The 18,677-nt window shown below is 34.7% G+C and overlaps 1 protein-coding gene and 1 pseudogene across 2 annotated transcripts in view; one reads left to right on the forward strand and one right to left on the reverse strand.

Moving 5' to 3' along the window:
• The window catches only part of LOC147824140 (uncharacterized), a 206,394-nt pseudogene that overhangs the window by 83,639 nt on the left and 104,078 nt on the right, over window positions 1-18,677 (forward strand). The gene's annotated exons all lie outside the window — the stretch shown is intronic.
• The window catches only part of Cpa6 (carboxypeptidase A6), a 389,851-nt gene that overhangs the window by 11,861 nt on the left and 359,313 nt on the right, over window positions 1-18,677 (reverse strand). Inside the window, exons 9-10 of the mRNA XM_004842087.3 lie at window positions 5,522-5,724; window positions 527-611 (exon numbers count right to left, since the gene is read on the reverse strand). Of these exons, the coding sequence (XP_004842144.2) occupies window positions 527-611; window positions 5,522-5,724 (288 nt within the window). The remainder of the gene's footprint in view (window positions 1-526; window positions 612-5,521; window positions 5,725-18,677) is intronic.

The following is an 18,677-nucleotide window of genomic DNA, read 5'->3' on the forward strand; positions in this document are numbered from 1 at the left end:
ACATCTTACGGTTCTTTGTCCAAGTTCTTTCCATGTAACCAGTTGTTTTTGTTTCACATAAAAGAAGAAATATTTTTAAATCATCTTTTAAGGGAGAAATCAGCTGAAGATTCATGTAAGAAATAGCTTCTCTTAAGAATAGTGGGGGAAAAGAATAAGAGGGAAGCTGTTGTAGAGCTGAAACATTTACTTCATTATCTTCTCAAGGCCAATTTCCACCCTTACAGTAGTTACAAGTGCTTACGGAGCCCATTCTGGTACTTTCTACTGTCATAAGATCTCAATTCAACTTGCAGTCATTATCACATGCTTAGCATAGTCTCTGCTTAGAATTTGTTATTTTGGTTTAGCGATTTCTGTCAGGCTGTGTAAAACTAACCAGATATAAGCTCCTTCCATCTTCCTTGGCTAATTTTATAGTCACAAATTTCACATTAAAGAGAACACTCTTTTTGAGAGGGAAGTCATGATACAGGATATTGGTTGAAGAGAGATGGTTCTAACACAATGTACACAGGAAACTTACACAATGTTCTGGAGGCAGGTCCATGTCTGTACCTTACCCCATATACTGACCGAAGTGCTTTCACAGCTTTATGAGCTGCAGATTCCTGTAAGGGAAAATGGATAAACTATATCACTTGTATTGTTGCCTTGAAATTTTAAGAAACACTGGTGTGTTGCTTGAGCCCTATTGGTCATCAACCCAGAGAACACAATGGGCACATTAGTTAACTGCTGTAAATGGTAATAATATTAATGTTGATGATGATGAAGGACTCATGTCACATAACATTCTGCAGCATATTTTAGAGCACATCACTTCACTGAATGATTATCACATCAAATTAGTGATCAATAACATTTCTGTTTTACAGATGAGAAAAGGAAGTCTTGTGACGTCAAATGAGATTAAACAGCAAAGAATCGTTGAGCTAGGATAAGTATTCATATTTTCTGAGGGTGATTTAGTGTTCTGTATATGATAAAATATTTGATAGAGCAGGGACAACGTCAATCTCCCTCATAGCTCATATCCAGTCCTTAGCAATATGCCTGTGTATAAAAGATGCTTAATCAATATTTCTCATATGAATGTTGAATAAGCACAAGTCTGCAAGAGTATTTTGACAATCATATTGATCCTTAAGTATTTTTTCAGTGGACACGTACAAGTTATTTAAAACATATTTGAATCAATTAAGAAACCATCAAGAATGAATATCTTTTATTACATTATATATTTATCCCTAATGGAAATGAGAACATCAGTTTCAGGATGCTTCATGACTCTAAGGTTATATATGCCTCTCATGGAGCTTAATTAGGTACAGCTAAGATACAGAAATTCTAAGGTGGAACCCTTCCTATCAGTGCCAGAATCAGGAAAAATAATCAACACAATCAAATTCCAAAAGGTTGATATTCTAACATGAACTTGAATGATATTGTCCTTTAAAATATTTGACATTTTCAAATGTCTTTTAAACATTCAACATTTTCAAATGTACTTAAAAACATTTTCAAATGATGTAAAAGCACTAGTTCGAAAAGTAGTGAGAGAAGTATTGTATGACATGTGAGAGGAAAAGAACTATATTGAAACCAGTATATAGCTCTCCCATTTCAGTTCTCCTATGAATAATTTAATACTTTAATTGAAGCATTCTGGACAACATGGTGGTGTGTGCTGGACTAAGCTTCAAGTTGCTGTTCTCATTCAGCTCAGGGAAGCATAAGGCAGGATTTGTAACAAAGCCCATCCTTGGTGGATATTCAGGGGCCAGTCTTCAAGAGCTGGCAGGCTATTTTATTATTGATCTCACTGACGATGACATTCTTCTCCCAGGAGACAACAGAAAAGAAATGTAAACACCATAATGAGCTATCTTTATGGAGAATGTTTGAAGATTTTTAACATCTCCAATTGTCTTAGCATGGCAAGGACAGATATTTCTACTTTTAGACAATTACTGCATTCTGCTGGTCAGGAGAATTTTGTTTCTTATTATTGAAGATGAGTAAATCCATGAAAAAGCCTATTAAGAATAAAAAGGGGGGCTCTTTGCCTATTTAAACAAAGCTTGTGCAGAATTTTAACCTTGTGAGGTCACTGCATTTGAATATAGGTACATGTTAATAAGGGGTTTAGATGTGACCTGTCTACAAAATAGTAGAAACTTCATAACTTTTCCCAAGAACTATTTTTCAAGGTGACATAGTTAGACACCTATTTGAAAGACTTAAATTGGGCTGGGGATTTAGCTCAGTGGTTCTGCCACCTGCCTCGCACGCAAGTGCAAGGAACCAAGTTCGATCCCTGGTACCAAAAAAAAAAAAAAAAAAAAAAAAGACTTAAGTGACTCCTCTTTCCTATAGTGTTTCCTCTTTTCAATTGTTCAAAAGGACTCTGGGCTAATTTATTGGTCTTCAGCTAATTATGGAGTATATTTTTATTTAGATATTGCCATATCAAAAGCAGCTTTATAAATGATTTTAAAACGTCATTAGAAACATAGAATTTTACATACAGATGAAAGGTTTTTGAAACAATTTTAATAGAATTTCATGGTTTCTGGCTAACATTCAGGGATCACCTAGGTTTTGAGAATTTTTAATCTTAGTTTTAGTGATTTAGCTTATGCTCAACCCACTTGAGAATTTCTCAACAGTGGCACTATTGATTTTTAAACTGAATAGCTTTTTGCTGTGGGGACTGACCTGTGCGTTGTAGGATGGTCTAGCAATATTCTTTGGCTCTATCCAATAGATGCCAATTGCCAATTGTGACAATCAAAAATATCACAGCTGGAGGGCCTGGGATTTAGCTCAGTGGTTCCGCCGGTTCTGCCGCCTGCCTCTCAAGCATAAGGTCCTGAGTTCGATCTCTGGTATCTCCCCTCCCCCCAAATCACAGCTGGGTATGGTGGTACCCGTCTGTAATCTGAGATCTCTGGGGAGTTGAGGCAGGGAGATTACAAGTTTGAGCATAGTTCAAGCACAACCTGTCTAATTTAGCAATTTAAAGACCTTGTCTCATGATAGGAAAAAGAAGGGGTGCTAGGGATGCAGCTCAGTGCAAAGGGCTTGGGTTCAATCTCCAGGACAGCTGAAAAACAAAACAACTACCAAAGCCAACCAAACAAACAAACCCAAACAAAACTCCAGAGATTGGGAGGCAAATCTCTCCTTGGTTGTAAACCCTCCATCTACCTTTATGTCATAGCATTCAAACCAAGACAGAAGAAATAGGCTGAACACATCATCAGAAGATAAATTCAAAATATGGAGGACATTCCAATATGACAGTTTTAATGTATAGCATATTTCTCATAATCTGTTGTAAGTATATGAATAGATACTATGCCTAAAAGTGTTGAAGGGTTGCCCATAGAAATATGATAGAGGTAGTTTAAGGTGTCAGGTCAACAAAAACATCAAGTGCAGCAGCAGCAACAACAAAAAGAAAGCCTGTTTAATCCACAGAGAAATTGAAGAATAGCAATAAAGAATACAACTACCATTTTTACAGTATTTCTTTTTCTTTCTTTCTTTTTTTGGTACCGGGGATCAAATTCGGGACCTTGCGCTTGTGAGGCAGGTGGTGGAACCACTGAGCTAAATACCGGGCCCCTTTACAGTATTTCTAAAGAGAGAATTTGCTCAGAATTCTTGGGATTCCAAGAAGAAAGTCCCCTCTGGACAGGATAAAATCCTTCCCCAGGTTCTTTTGTGGCCTTCTCATGTCTCCTATTCCTTCCAGGACTTGGACATTTAGATCAGGAATTCCTGAAAACACAAAGCAGTTAGTGCAGGATCTGGGGTTCAAGGAAGAAGAAAAGTTTTATAAAACTTTTATTCTAGTATAATAAAAAATAAATATTTGGTCTTTGTTCCTGATTCTCATACACAGTTCCTAAAACCCTTGGAACCTCCAGAGTGTCTTTTGTATGCTAATGAGATGACTGGTGGCTGGGTGCCCCAGATAGCTTCTGGATGAGGCCTAATACCAGAAAGGCCAAACCATGTGATCTGGTGGCTGGAAATTTCAGCCCCATCCTTTAGCCTCTAAGGAGGGCAGAGGGGCCAGAAATTGAGATTTTCACCAATGGCCAATGATTAAGTCAACTGTGCCAATATAATGAAAGTTCCATAAAGATCCACTAAAAAATGGGGTTTGAAAGACTTCTGGGTTGGTGAACACATCAAAGTGCTGGGAGGGTGGTATAACTGGAGAAGGCACAGAAACTCTGCAGTCCCTGGCCTCTGCCCTGTAGCTGAGAGTGAGCTTTATAATAAACTGGCAACAATAAAGCATGTTAATATGCTGTGTGAGTTGCAGTAAATTACTGACATTGAGGAGAGTGTGGTGGGAACCTAAAAAACCCTCAATGGCAATTGATGTTCAAGTAGGCGAGTCTTAAGCAACTGAGACTTTAACTATGGAGTCAGTCACTAGATAGACACCCAGTAGGTGTCTGAGAAGTGATGCTGGAAAAGAAACCACACATTTCGTGTCAGGAGTTAGAAAGAAACCTTCAAACATACATACAGAAGAGTACAAGAATTTTAAATTTATAGCTCAACAAATGATTGGAGATTGCATGCATTCTTGTAACCATTATCCAGGTCAAGAAACAGAACAGCAGCAGCAATCCAGAAACCCCTTTGTTCCTCCTTCCAATCACTGCCTCCCTTCCCCTCCCCCAAAGATAATTGCTATCCTAACTTCTAACACTATTTATTAGTTTTTCTTGGTCTTGAACTTTATAGGCCTTTAGATGCTATGGGCTCTGAAATGAACTCATTTTACAATGAATCACACCCTTTAGGGCAGAAATTGTTGAGTTTTTGGTAAGGAAAAAAAGCTCCTCTGCTTTTTCATTTTCAAGTAATCTTATGCCTGAAAGTTGTTCATTCTTAGTACTAATTTTTCAGATCCATGTCCAGAGACTTAGTAGTATTAAGCAAATAGCACTTATATATTAAACTTGCTTTTTAATTAATGAGAGGGAGACTATAATTTATGAACAATTATTGACTCAATAAAGTTAATTACATCCCAGCATATGTGACCAAAGCCGTAGTAATATTAATCAAATCCACCCTGACCTTTGCTGTATAACCTGTGGTAGGAATGCAAATAGGTTTGAAATGATTGCATTTGAAAAGCAGTGGTTAAAAACCACTCTGAAGCTAGAGTTAAGGCTAAAACCTTAACACTTAGTACCTGTGTGTTCTTTGTCTAATTACTTAATCTCTCTGGGTCTCAGTTTTTTCATCTGTAAAATGGGGATAACTTATGAATAACAAAGTAGTATAAAATGAAAAGTTATGAATAAATGAGTTAATATGTAAAAATTATGAAGAATAAAGAGTTAGTATATGAAAATTATAAAGAATAAATAAGTTATAATATATATTACTTATTTGAATAAATATGTGTTTGCTATTATCACTACTACTTAGAACCATATTAGCATCAGAAAGGAAGCATGAAACCACAGGATCAAATACTTACCACACAGCTAAAATTGGGAATTGTTGCATATTTATAAGAATAGGGATACAGCAACATCTGAGCATATGCGTGAAAGGAAAGGTATGCCTTAATGTGCTTTCTGTGTTTTTGGAGGAAGTTAGCTACAGCCTTGACCTCTGGCTCAGATTCTGGGAAAGGGCCACAGTAGGTATCATCACAAGGGTGCATAGAGGCTCCTTCATCTGAAAATCAGAAAATAAATTGGGATGGGTAGCAGGCAGGGAAGACACAAGAAACAAATTAGCATTGCTGAATTATGCTTTTAAAAATTCCTGTAAAATTTTGATATTATAAGCAATTCATTTACTTTTTCATTTATGGAAATCAATAATGAAATAATGAAATCAGTAATGAAAATTCTGAGGTAATTCCAGCTCCTATGTCTGGAAGGAAACCAGGTACTGATTGATCAAACCTGCAGTAACCATTTAAAAGGATGACTCTTTCACTTGTCAGTTCTTTTGCTGGAAAGCTATATAATCCCATAAAGGAGGTTAGGCCTCCCATTTATACGCTTCACAACATCTGCACTTTCTTTTCATCACATTCAACATGCTTTTAATTATTTACTCATCCAACCAATGTTTACATTATTCTAGGTGCCTGGAGTACAGTGGCTCTGTGTCTTAATATAATCTACATTCTTTTCTGTGTATATGGTTTTATTTTATTGGTACATTTTAGGTATACCTAATGATAACATTCATCAGAGGGAATTTGTATCTGTAATATGATATATCTTTCTTTTTCTTTTTTTCCCATTCTTTTTCCCTCCCTTCAATCCTTCTTCCCCTCATTATTTACAAAAGCTGTTTCCATTATTTCCTTCTATTGTGTTTTTTTCTTGTTCCTTCTTTCCTTTATCCCCTTCTCCTCTCTTGTTTCCCTTCTTTATCTGGATTCTTTGTTCTTTGTTGAATTCTAATTCTCTGTGAAGGAAGGCACTGTGTCTTTCTTGCTGGATACCTACAACTAGAACAACAGTATGGCAAATATCCTATAAATATTTGTTGAATAAGTGAATGTCAGATAAGAAGAAAAGGCTATACTTCTATAAAAGTGTCTGATAAGATACAAATATTGATATGCTAAGAACATAAGGGTGGCCAGAAATAATTTTATAGGACCCTACCTAACCAATTTCCATTATAGTATTTTTACAGCAATATTCAAACTGGTTTATAAAACCCAAGAGGCTTCCTCAGTTATCTTTTTAGTCAGTTAAAGTTTAGTTTAAGAAATCTACAAAACTAAATTTTAATAATTTTTAAATAAAAAAGGTACACCAAACAGGCTGTTTATTAAGAGGCCATTGTGGGGAGGGAGGAATAAAAGAATCACTATAATAATTACAAAGTATTACCATTCTAAGAAATTTTGGAAGTGATTAAAATTTCCTTAGGTATTTGCCTTCAGGGCTATCACTATCTCTCACCTATCTCTAGAAAATAATAACTTTCTTCATAAGCTAATGGAAAATTTTTGGTGGGTCTGTAACATAGTACAATTTTATTGAATATGAAAAGAAAACCAAGACAATCAGGCTAAATCTTGAGGACATTAAATGTAGATCACATAATTGGGCAGAGAGGATCAAGATGGGGAACTCACTTGGAGTTACCCTCTTTTGAATCTCATTCTGGAGATGTCCCAGAAGCAAGTGGGATATGGATGGAACTCAGAACATAATGTTAAAACTATAGCTGATACTCTGAAGGATATTGGAAAAATAAAGAGATAACTGTGGAACACTAATATTAAGCACTGGAAAGATGAAAACAAATTGAACAATTAATTCCAGAGGGAGCAGAACTAATGAGCCAGAGAACACAAGAATTTATAATAATACTGATAACTATTATCAAGGGCAGATAAAACACTACAAACAAACAGGGACATGAAGTCATATATTAAAAAGACAATCAGATAGAGAAATAAAAAGTTTAATTCATTGATTGAATAAATATAGTTGATGAGTGACTTAGTGAGATGGAGTGGAGTTTAAAATATCCACAGAAGGCAACAAAAATAGTTAAGAGAAAAATGAGAGAAAAATTAGAGTATGAAAATTATAGTAAGTATCAATATATTATTTATAGAGGCTTTAGAAGGACAGAAAGAAAGTGAAATATTTGAAGAACTGGTAATTAAAATTTCTCCACAGTGAAGGAAAGAGTGAAGAGACTCATTGTGTACCAAACAAAAGAGCTAAAGGGGAAAATATCACATTAAAGTAAAATTTAAGAAAAGGAAATATTTCTAAGGAGAGAAAAGCAAACTGCTTAGAAAGGATGAGAATCAGATTCAACAGCAACATTAGCATTATAGTTTCAAAGTATTTTTTAAAAAGGAAAATTGAGCCAGCTATGTTTGCATATACCTATAATCCCAGCCACTCAAGAGGCTGAGGCAGAAGGATTTCAAGTTTGATGTGAGCCTAGGCAATTTAGTGAGATCTTGTCTCAAAATAAAAATAAAAAAGGCTGGGTGTTGTGGCTGTACCAAAAAAAAATAAAAAAGGGAAATTGGAAAAAATTGACTTTTACATGTAGCTGAATCCTCCCTAAAATTTGAAGGTGAAATAGAGATATTCTCTGGTATAAAAGGCCTCAAAAGGTATAGTACACATTAAAATACTTTGAGAAAATATTTCTACCACACGATAACTCTAGAGAAACTATTTGGTATGAAAATTACAGGAAAGAAACTTAGTGAGGCCTGGTGTTTAAATAAGCAATCCAAAGGGAAAAATATATAAAGGCCTAGAGGATGTGTATATATATATATACAAGGAAGTATTATTTGGCCACGAGGAATAAAATCCTGTCTCTTGCAGCAAAATGAAAGGATCTGAAGGGCATAATGTTGAGTAAAATAATAAAAGACATAGAAAAAAATAATTCAGGCTCTCTCACAGGTGGATATTAAAAAAAAATTGACCTGAATGTAGAATAGTGATTACTATAGGATGGGGGTGAGGTGAGGTGAGGAGGACATAGGAAAGGCTGGATGGATTGGATCAGTGCACATTGTGTACATGTACTGACATGTTCTCCTGAACTCCATTAATATGCACAATGAGTCTATGTTAGGCAAAATTTTTTAAAAAATCAAATAAAAATAAAACAATTTAAAAAGAATCCCAGGAACATGGCAAACTGATGGAAGGACAGAAGATGTAGACCAGAGAGTGTAAACGCATACTGTTACTGCTCTCTTTGGAAAAAAAAAGATGAAGATATTGATTAAATTTAAAGAGTGAAGGAGAAAAACAAACCTAAATATGTGTCTTAAGTTAGGAATAACTTAGAAGAAGAAAATAGAACACAAACTTCACAACTAGCAGAAGTAACTTTGACCTATCTAATTGAAAGTAGAAAAGGAGAAAAAAGGAAGAAGAAAAACTAGAAAATAGAGACTAGGAATTAAGATAACAAACAAATCTTAATGTAGCAGTAATTACAAAGAATGCTAATGAATTAAACTCACCAGTGAAATGACTGATATTTTCATATAGAAAAATAAAGAAGATCCAGCAATATGTCTACAAAAAATAGGGTAAAGCGAATAGATCAGTTGTCTACTTTTAGTATTATGGCAGACACGGTGTTGGCTTGAGTTTTCTAGGGCTGTCATAACAGATTGCCACAAGGATTGCCACAAACTAGGTAAATTAAAACAGAAATTTATTGCTTACAGTTCTTGAGTCTAGCAGTCTGAAACCAAAGCATCAGCAGGGCTGTGCTCCCCATAAATGCTCCAGAGAAGAATGTTTCCTTGCCTTTTCTTAATTTCTGGTCTTTCTGGAAAATCTTGGTTTGCAGATACGTTACTTCAGTTTCTGCCTTCCTCTTCACATGCCCTCCTTTGCTCCTCTTTTTTTTTTTTTTTTTTTGGTACCGGGGATCAAACTTGGGTCCTTGCGCTTCTGCTCCTCTTCATATAACAAGAGTAATTGGATTTAGAGCCCATTCTAATCTTAATTAATTTTAATTAGTTACATTTACAAATACCCTATTCCCAAATATGGCCATATACAGAATTTCCAGGAGGACATGAATTTTGGGGGAACACTATATTACTACAATGTTCTGAGGGGTCCCCCTGCAGAAAAACTAGGTCCTGTATAAGATACATTCTCTAATGCATTGTTTATGTTGCAAGAAGTAGAGGTAGCACCAAGATACCTGGGTAAAGATCAACTTTAAAAATTCAGTAATATAATTTTACCTTTATTATTATTACCTATGAAAGTATCTGGAATAAACTAAGACATTATTTATCATATTTAGGAATTAACCTATCAAATAGTGTATGGCTATTAGAAATAAAATCTTAAAAATCGATTAAAGTTCTATAATTAAGAACTGAATTAAGAGAAATATGTCCCATTCATGAATATGATGACTTTACATTGTAAAGATGTCAATTCTTCTTTATTTATTTTGTTTAATTAAATTTTAACAATAATTCCAACATCAAGATCTTGGGGAAAATGATAGGACTCTAAATTTTTAAATAGTTTTTTGATATTTATATTTAACTAACACATATCTATAGGGTGCAGTGTGAAAATTTGATATATGTATATTAATGTGCAATGAACAAATTAGCGCAATTAATATTTCCATTTTTTAAAACATTTTTCATTTCTTTATGCTTGGAGTCCACAAACTCATCTCTTCTAGTTCTTTATAAAAATATACATGTTTGGGCTGGGGATTTAGCCCAGTGGTTCCATCGCCTGCCTCGCAAGCGCAAGGACCCGAGTTTGATCCCCGGTACCAAAAAAAAAAAAAAAAAAAAAAAAACATGTTGCTGTAAACTGTAGTTAGTTTACTGTACTATAAAACACTAGAAAAGAATTCTCCCATCTAAATGTATTTTGGTACATGTTATCTAACCCCGCTCCTCTCTATCCTGTCTAGCTTCTAATAATCACTATTCTACTCTTCTCTAAGATCAAACTCCTGACTCCCCTGGGGGGGAATGAACACAGGGCTTTTGCTTCATCTTTATCTTCAGCCCTTTTGAATTTTTTTATTTTGAAACAGAGTCTCAGTAAGTTGCTAAGTTGCTTAGGCTGGGCTTCAGCTTGCAATCTTACTGCTTCAGACTTCCAGAGTATGGTGTTTGTCTTTCCGTGCTTGGCTTATTTCACTTAACATAATATCTGCCAGAAAGAACTCTATAATTCTTGAGGATGAATACAGAGCTAAGAAAATCTTAGGAGAGCAAGAGGTAGGACTTAGCCTACCAGGCATTAAAACACATTATATTGGTAAAGCAATAGAAACAATATGATACTGAGTCAGGAATAGACTAGTCAACCAATGGAATAGGACAAATGGTAATTTGGTATAATCACAGCGGGGGACATCACAAATAAGTATGGAAATGATTGGTTATCGAATGATATTGAGAAAACTAGCTTATTATTGGAGAAAATAGAGTTGCATTGTTATATAAATGCAGAAAAGTAAAAGTTAAATAGTTTGTGCTCAAGGACCCGAGTTTGATCCCCGGTACCAAAAAAAAAAAAAAAAAAGTTAAATAGTTTGGTGGTTTAAATAACACAAAACATGGTAACACAAAACCCCAAGAACCATAAGGGTTTGGTTATGAGGTGCTTTCTCTAACCCCTTTCCTTTATGATCAACCTTCTGGATGGGCTTACAGGATGTGGGAATGGTTCCAAGAGAGGTATTCTTGAATAACTAAGTTTTATTGATGAAGATTATGAGCAAGATTAAGGGTGTGGGTGGTGTGGTGTGAAAGTACTGTATATTTGACAATATGTAAAGTGTGCATAATAATTAAGATAGGGAGTTTTCTCTAGGGAGATGGGAAATGGAGCAGGGGAAGTAGGGAAAGGAGATGAGGGGGAAGGGAAATTAAAAATGATCAAAATGTATTGTGTATATGTACCAATTTCCCAAGATGAGTGTAATTATTATGTATTACTAACATATTCTAATAAAAAATAAAAATAAGAAAGCAAAGATAAATAAAAAAGATTTTTGAAGGTTGAGAAACTAATATTGGAAAAAATAAAATAAGAAAGGAGGAAAAGTCCTGGGAAAATTATAAATATTAGAAAATATTTTCCAAATTCTCTTTAAAAGGAATTATTTTTAAGAGTATATTTTGAACAATGGAAAGAATTTTTATAATCCCCTTACTAGTAAAAATCAGAATTTAAAAATAACTTCTTTATTCAGGTTCTGCCGCCACCAACACTGTGACTACGCTGCCATTACCACTTCTTACTTTTGGAATCACTATATGTCAGGCTTTTAAAAAAAATATAGATTCACCATGATTTATTTTCCTGTTTACCTGTTAGCCAGATATGTATGTGTTGCTATTATAAAAATGCTGTAATTGCCTTTCTTTGTGTGTGCTGGAGATCGAGCCCAAGGCCTTGCACAGGATACGCACAAGTTCCACCACATCTGTTCCTACTTTGAACAATTGCCTTATTGCCAACAGTTATAAAAATAAATAGGGAAACGGCTCATACACACAAAACTGGCAAGCAGCAGATAGGTGTTCCAATTATTTCAGGTTCTTAGTTTCATATACATAGTTCCTTTTTTTTTTGGAGATGAAGTTTCATTATGAACTTCATTCATATAATATCTGAATTTTATTCACATATTCTGTCCTTCTCATATCCTCCTGTCTTAGGAAAGGCATCACTATTCTGTCACTCAAGCCAAACCTCTTTTTTTTTTTTACCAGCCCCCCACCTAGAGGCATCAACTGTTACAAGACACCTTCATAAATTTCTCTGGAATTGACCTCTTCTTCATTAAAGTTCCATCCTGCAATTTCATTGCTTCATGTCTGGTATCTGAGATTTGAAATTCTCTGTTACAATTTTTTTTCTTGAGTCAGTGGTGACAGCTCCAGGTCTGTTTCCCTCCTTTAGTTCTCCTTCCCCCCTTTTCATACTTGTTGATATTGTTATTCTAGTTCATGTTATGGTATATAATGTCCATGTTCATTGAGGTTATTAGGACCTTGGACCTGGCATATCTTCACTTTACCTATTTACTCTGCCCTCCCTCCGTGCCCTTGGTCCCCTGGACTCCTTCCCACCTGCAAGAGATCCATCCCCTTGTCTCCTATCCTTCTTCTATTTTTCTCTTTGTACTTTACCTTGCTTAGATGAGAGATGCCATACGTTATTAAAGTTTGTATGTCTGATTTATTGCACTCAACATTATATTTTCCAGGTGCACCCATTTTCCTATAAATGTCTTCAATTTGTCCTTCTTTATAGCTGAGTAGTATTGCATTATATATAGATATAACAATTTCTTTATCCAATCCTCTGTTGATGGGTATACAGGCTGTTTCCAGGATTGAGCTATTATGAATTGTGCTGCTTCAAATATCGGTATGCATGTATCACTATAGTATAATATCTTAACCTCTTTGGGGAAGATATCTGGAAGGGGGATAGCTGGGTCATATGGAATTTCTAATTTTAGTCCTTTGAGAAATCTTCATACTGATTTCCATAATGGCTGTACTACTTTACTTTCCCTCCAGCAATGTAGGAGGGTTCCTTTTCACCACAGCCACTACAGCATCTATTTTTTGATTTCTTGATGATTGCCATTTCTTTCTAGAGTAGAATGGAACCTTAGTGTTGTTTTAATTTGTATATCTGTAATGGCCACAGATGTTGAACACTTTTTCATTATTTGTTGCCCAGTTGTAGTTCTTTCTTTGTAGTGTTTGTTCATTTCACTTGTCTATTTCTTTTTTTTTTTTTTGGTACTGGGGATCGAACTCAGGACCTTGCGCTTGCGAGGCAGGTGGCAGAACCACTGAGCTAAATCTCTGGCCCTCACTTGTCTATTTCTTGACTGGATCTTTAATTTTAGGTTAATTTTTTTGATTTCCTTATATATTCTAGGTATTAGTCCTCTATGAGGAGCAGCTGGCAAACATTTTTTCCCATTCTTTAGGTTGTCTCTTCACTCTGCTAATTGATTCTTCTTCTGTACAAAAGATTTTTAGTCTGATACAATTCCATTTGCTGATTCTTGCTGATATTTCTTATGCAATTGAGGTTCTGTTTAAAAAGTCCTTTCCTACACTTATATCTTCAAATGTAGAACAGAAATTTTCTCTAAATCTCTTGTATATCTAATCCTGTGCTGGCATATGTTTCTTGGAGATTCCATGAAAGTTTTTTAAAAAATTTAATTTTATTGGTACATTTTAGAGAGACATAATGATCACATTCATCATAGGGAATTTGTACCTGTACCTGATGTATCTTGATTCTTCTTTTTCCCCCAATCCCCTCCCCTTCCATCAACCCCTCTTCTACTTATTTACAAAAGCTTTGTTTCCAGTTTTTCCTTCTATTCTCCTTTTTTGCTTTTCTCTTTCTCCCTTTCCCCCTCCCCCTCCCTCGTTCCTCTTTGTATTTGAACATTTTCTTCCCACTTTTTAAAATGAAGGTTTATTGGGATGTAATTTGCATTTAATAAAATTCACTATTGAAAGTGCATGTCAGTGGTTTTTATACATTTAAAGATCTATGTAACCATCGCTACTAATTTGAGAACATTCCCATTACTTTAAAAACTAACCCTCACCTTTCTAGCAGTCAATTAAACTTTCTTTTATTCAGCCTCTCAACCAAAAAGGCTCTGAAGACATGACTCTACTTTCATTTCAGATTGAGCCTGTCAAAGTTTATAAAGATAAGGCAAGTATATAATTAGGATGATTAAATCAAGATAGTACAAACACAACAATCTAGGTCAGAGATGTTGACTGCTAAAATTGGGGTAGTATTAGGAATGGTAACAAGGGAATGCATTAAAGAAATATTTGGAAGATTAAACTAAAATTGGTGACCTATTGAATACGTAGGGCAGTGAAGGAGGTGGTTGATAACATTCTACATTTCTGGGTTGGCTTAGTTGATAGTATTATTGATAGAAATATATAATAGATGAGGAAGAACAGGAGCATGTAGGGAGAAAAGGAAGATGATGAATTCCATCGTAGACATGTTGAATTTGAGCAGCCTGGGGAAGCCAGTAGTGGTGTCTGAGAGTACTGAATGTGATTATAGGGAATATTAGGTTGGAGAAAAGGCTTTTGGAGCCTATCATTTTAGGATAGTAAAGTCATTCAATATGGCTTTTGGTTGAGAACAATAATAAACTAAGCATCAAACTATGGGGTATTTGAAAGAGGCAGGAAGAGTGTCTTAGTCACTTTCTCATCACGAGACACGATACCTGATGTGCATAATTTAAAGGAGGAGGTTTATTTTGGCTTATATTTGTAGAGATTTCAATCCATAGTCAGCTGGCTCCAAGACAGGATGTTGTGGCACAGGGGCACAGCAGAAGAAAGCTACTATAACAGCTGATATATGTGTGTATATATATATTATAACTATATAACCAAGAATAAGTGGAACCTGTCCTTCAGACCAAGAAGGAATTATCAAGAAAATAGAAGGACCATGTGTGTTAGCTTTTCATCACTGTGACAAAATACCTGAAAAAATAATTTAAGCCAGGTGTGGTGGTGCACACCTGTAATCCCAGCACTCTAGGAGGCTCTGGCTGAGGTAGAAGGATAAAAAGTTTGAGCCCAGCCTGGGCCAGTTAAGAGACTTATTGAGATTCTATTTCAAATTAGAAAAGAAAGGCTGGAGATGTAGCTTAGTGTGAAAGTCCAAATACCAAAAAAAATTTTTTTTTGAGGAGGAAAGGTTTATTTTGGTTCACAATTTCAGATGTTTCAGTCTGTGGTTACCTGGCGTGATTGCATTTTAGCCAGTGGTGAGGCTGAATGTCATGGTGGGAAGCATGTAGTGGAGGAGAATGCAGTTCATCTCATGGAAGACAGAGGCCTAGAGAAAGAGAGACAGAGGAAGGGGCCAAAGCCATGATATATATCCTATGGTCAACACCCATTTTCCACTCCTTAAATTAGGCTCCACCTCCTAAATTTTCATTACCTCCCAATTGCAATCAAAGTATGACCTTATCAATGGATTAATTTAGTGGTGTTTTTGTTTTTTGGTACCAGGGATCAAACTTGTGACCTTGGGCTTTTGAAGCAAGCATGAAACCAGTGAACTAAATCCCTGGGCCCAGGATTAATCTAGTAATGAAGTGAGAGCCCTTGTGATCTAACCTCCCAAAAGCTCATCAGCTGGTAACCAAGCATTTATTTAGCACATGGCCTTGGGGGATGTTTTAGATCCAAACCATAATACCATAAGACCGTAAGATGCTGCTTCTTGAGGCAAGTCTAGTCTCCAAGACTTAGACTTGACATTTCAATAAAGAGTTTGTGATGTGCATGTAAAATGAAGAAAGAAGTGTATTTAATTTTATAGTAACAAAGTACCTGGAAAATTTTGCTATAGAAATATTAGGGAATGGTAGGGGCAAAGACTAGATATCATAGGCACTGAGAAGAATAAATGGGAAGAACAGAGGAGGAGGTAGGTTGAATAGAAAGTAAATATCTTTCTGGAAGCTTGGTCAACAAGGAAAGATATAAAAGACAAAGGTAAGCTTGGGGGGGTCTGTGAAAGGTACTATTATTATTGACAAGACAAACATTTCTACAGAAACAATATGGAAAAAAGCAAAGAGGAAGAACAAGACAGAGACTCTGATAAGACAAAGTTCTAGAAAGGATGTGAATGAGTGGAATTGACAACTAGGTAGAGTCATAGGCCTTGAATTGTAGATGAGATTTCTCATTTTTTGTTTCCTCCTAATGTTTTTTATTGCTATCACATAAGTAAGAAACTTTTAAGTATGTTTTCCTTAATATGTAATTTCCTATAATATGTAATTTATATATTTATTTTTGGGCTAATATATGAAACACAAAAGTTTAGGGCATGGCTAGTGATGAATTAAACAATCATTAAATATTTTAAAATTTTATTAGTGGTGCAGATGGATGTAATTTTCTTAAGGATGAGATCAATGAAATCTAACTTAAGTACTTTAGCTATATACAGGTATTATTTTTCCTAAATGAATTAAAGATGTAAATTATGATATAAAAAAACATGAGCACACTAAATTCTTAGTTGATCTAACTGGAATTTTCATGCAAATGTATGTATACTATAATCTGTAGTCTTTCTGGATGTTTGACAAAATTATTTATTTTTCTTTTCATTTATAGCTTTAAAATTTCTCATAAATGAAGTCCAAATGGCATTAAAATTTTTCAAAAAGATGTTGTCCCTTTAACTTTTTTTGGGGGGGGGGCCCAGGGTGTAGCTCAGTAGTAAAAAATTTCCCTAGCATGTGTTACGTCTTGGCCTGGACCCCAGCATGGAAATTGTTTTTTCCTTTTTACTTGTATCTCCCACTTTTCAAGTTATTTGTAAACAACCTATATTAACAAGTGAAAGAAGTTGTCAATATAGTTTACAAAGCTGGATGTGGTGGCACTTTCCTGAGTGTGGTAGTACAGCCCTCAAGAGCCTGAAGCAAGAAGATCACCAGCCTGTACTACATAATGAGTTCAAGGCCAGTTTGAACTACATAGCAAGACCCTGTCTCAAAAAAACCTAAAACCAAAATATAGTTTACAAACAATATAGCACGCACACACACATACACACACACACACGCACGCACGCACACATACATACATTTTTTATATAGCTATATAGATATAATTATACAATCATACATATATAGGAGCTGTGTTGGTCACAAAACAATTATAATCATGTAGTGTTTTACCTCTTGCTTTTTCCTCCAATTATATTGTGTGGAACACCTTCTGCATTAATTTAAACTCATCCTATTGTAATTGTAACATGCTTTAGTCTCTTGTCTATTGTTGGGAGTTATAGTTATTACTCTTTCTCTCTTTTCATTTTCTGCCATGAAGAACGATACTACAATACAGAAAGAGAGTACATTACAACCAACTTGACATAAATACCGCAATAAATATCAAAGTACGTACGTCCTTACATCTGAGAAAGAATATTTCTATAGGACACCAGATTGAAAGATAAATTCACATGATTCAAACTTTTAAATTTAGAAAAGGATGATATTTTTAATTCTCACAGATTATTTTGCTGGATTGCCTGCTAAAATTGTAAGAGTACCATTTCTTCTTAATCCCTATCAGTAATCACCTGCAAATATATCACTTGTTGATTTTTGTCAGTTTGACAGGAAAAATTTAATTTGTTTTCCATACTGTAAATGTGTTTGCATTCATGTTTATTTTAGACTGAACTCTTCTCTGAATTGCTTAATCATGTTCTTAGCTCATTTTATTTTCTCTTGGGATCTTTATCATTTTCCTAATTATGAATAAAAGTGCCTTGTATAGATTGCCATCTGCATTGCATTTTATGCTCAAAACTATAATTTTTCTAATTGTTTATGGTAAATTTTATCATTTTAGATATTTAACTTTTTATGTAATCACTATGTCTTTTCCTTTTAAGTGGCTCTTGGGTTTCTTGTGTTGGTTGAGAAAGTTTTCCCTATCATAAAAGAAAGATACTTTCCAGATTTTTCATCTAGGAATTTATTGCTTTTTTTTCTCCAAGTCTCTAATCCTTTTGGATTTTTAAAAATGATTATATCCTTGGTTTTTTTTTCCTGGATGGACAGTCATTCTGTCAGCATATTTATTAAATATCTTATAATTTTCCCACTGGATAAAATTACCACCTGCATCATCTATTAAGGACTGCTGCATTTGTGGATCTGTTATTGGATTCTCTGTTCTGTTCTGCCCATCTGGTTGTCTCGATCCATATTGTTACTCTATCAATCTGTGGCAGCATTTTTAAAAGCATGTTTTAGTACCAGGCATGACAAGTTCCTTACTCTATTTTTCTTTTTGCCTATTTGTTTTTCCATATAAGCTTTATGATAATTTGATTCGATTTCTAAAAGTAAAAAAAATTCATTGAAATTCTAATTGAAATGGTATTTAATTTATATTGATTTGGGGAGCATTTTATTATACTGTATTGAGTCAACCAATCTGAGGATAGATTATATCATTCCATTTGTTAGATTGTGCTTTATGTTTTTACATTATATTTTATAATTTTCTTTATTTTTATTGTTGCTATTGT

Source organism: Heterocephalus glaber, unplaced genomic scaffold, assembly GCF_053883595.1.
Source record: "Heterocephalus glaber isolate CG9 unplaced genomic scaffold, H.glaber_assembly_v1.0 deba00001553, whole genome shotgun sequence".
Taxonomy (NCBI): domain Eukaryota; kingdom Metazoa; phylum Chordata; class Mammalia; order Rodentia; family Bathyergidae; genus Heterocephalus; species Heterocephalus glaber.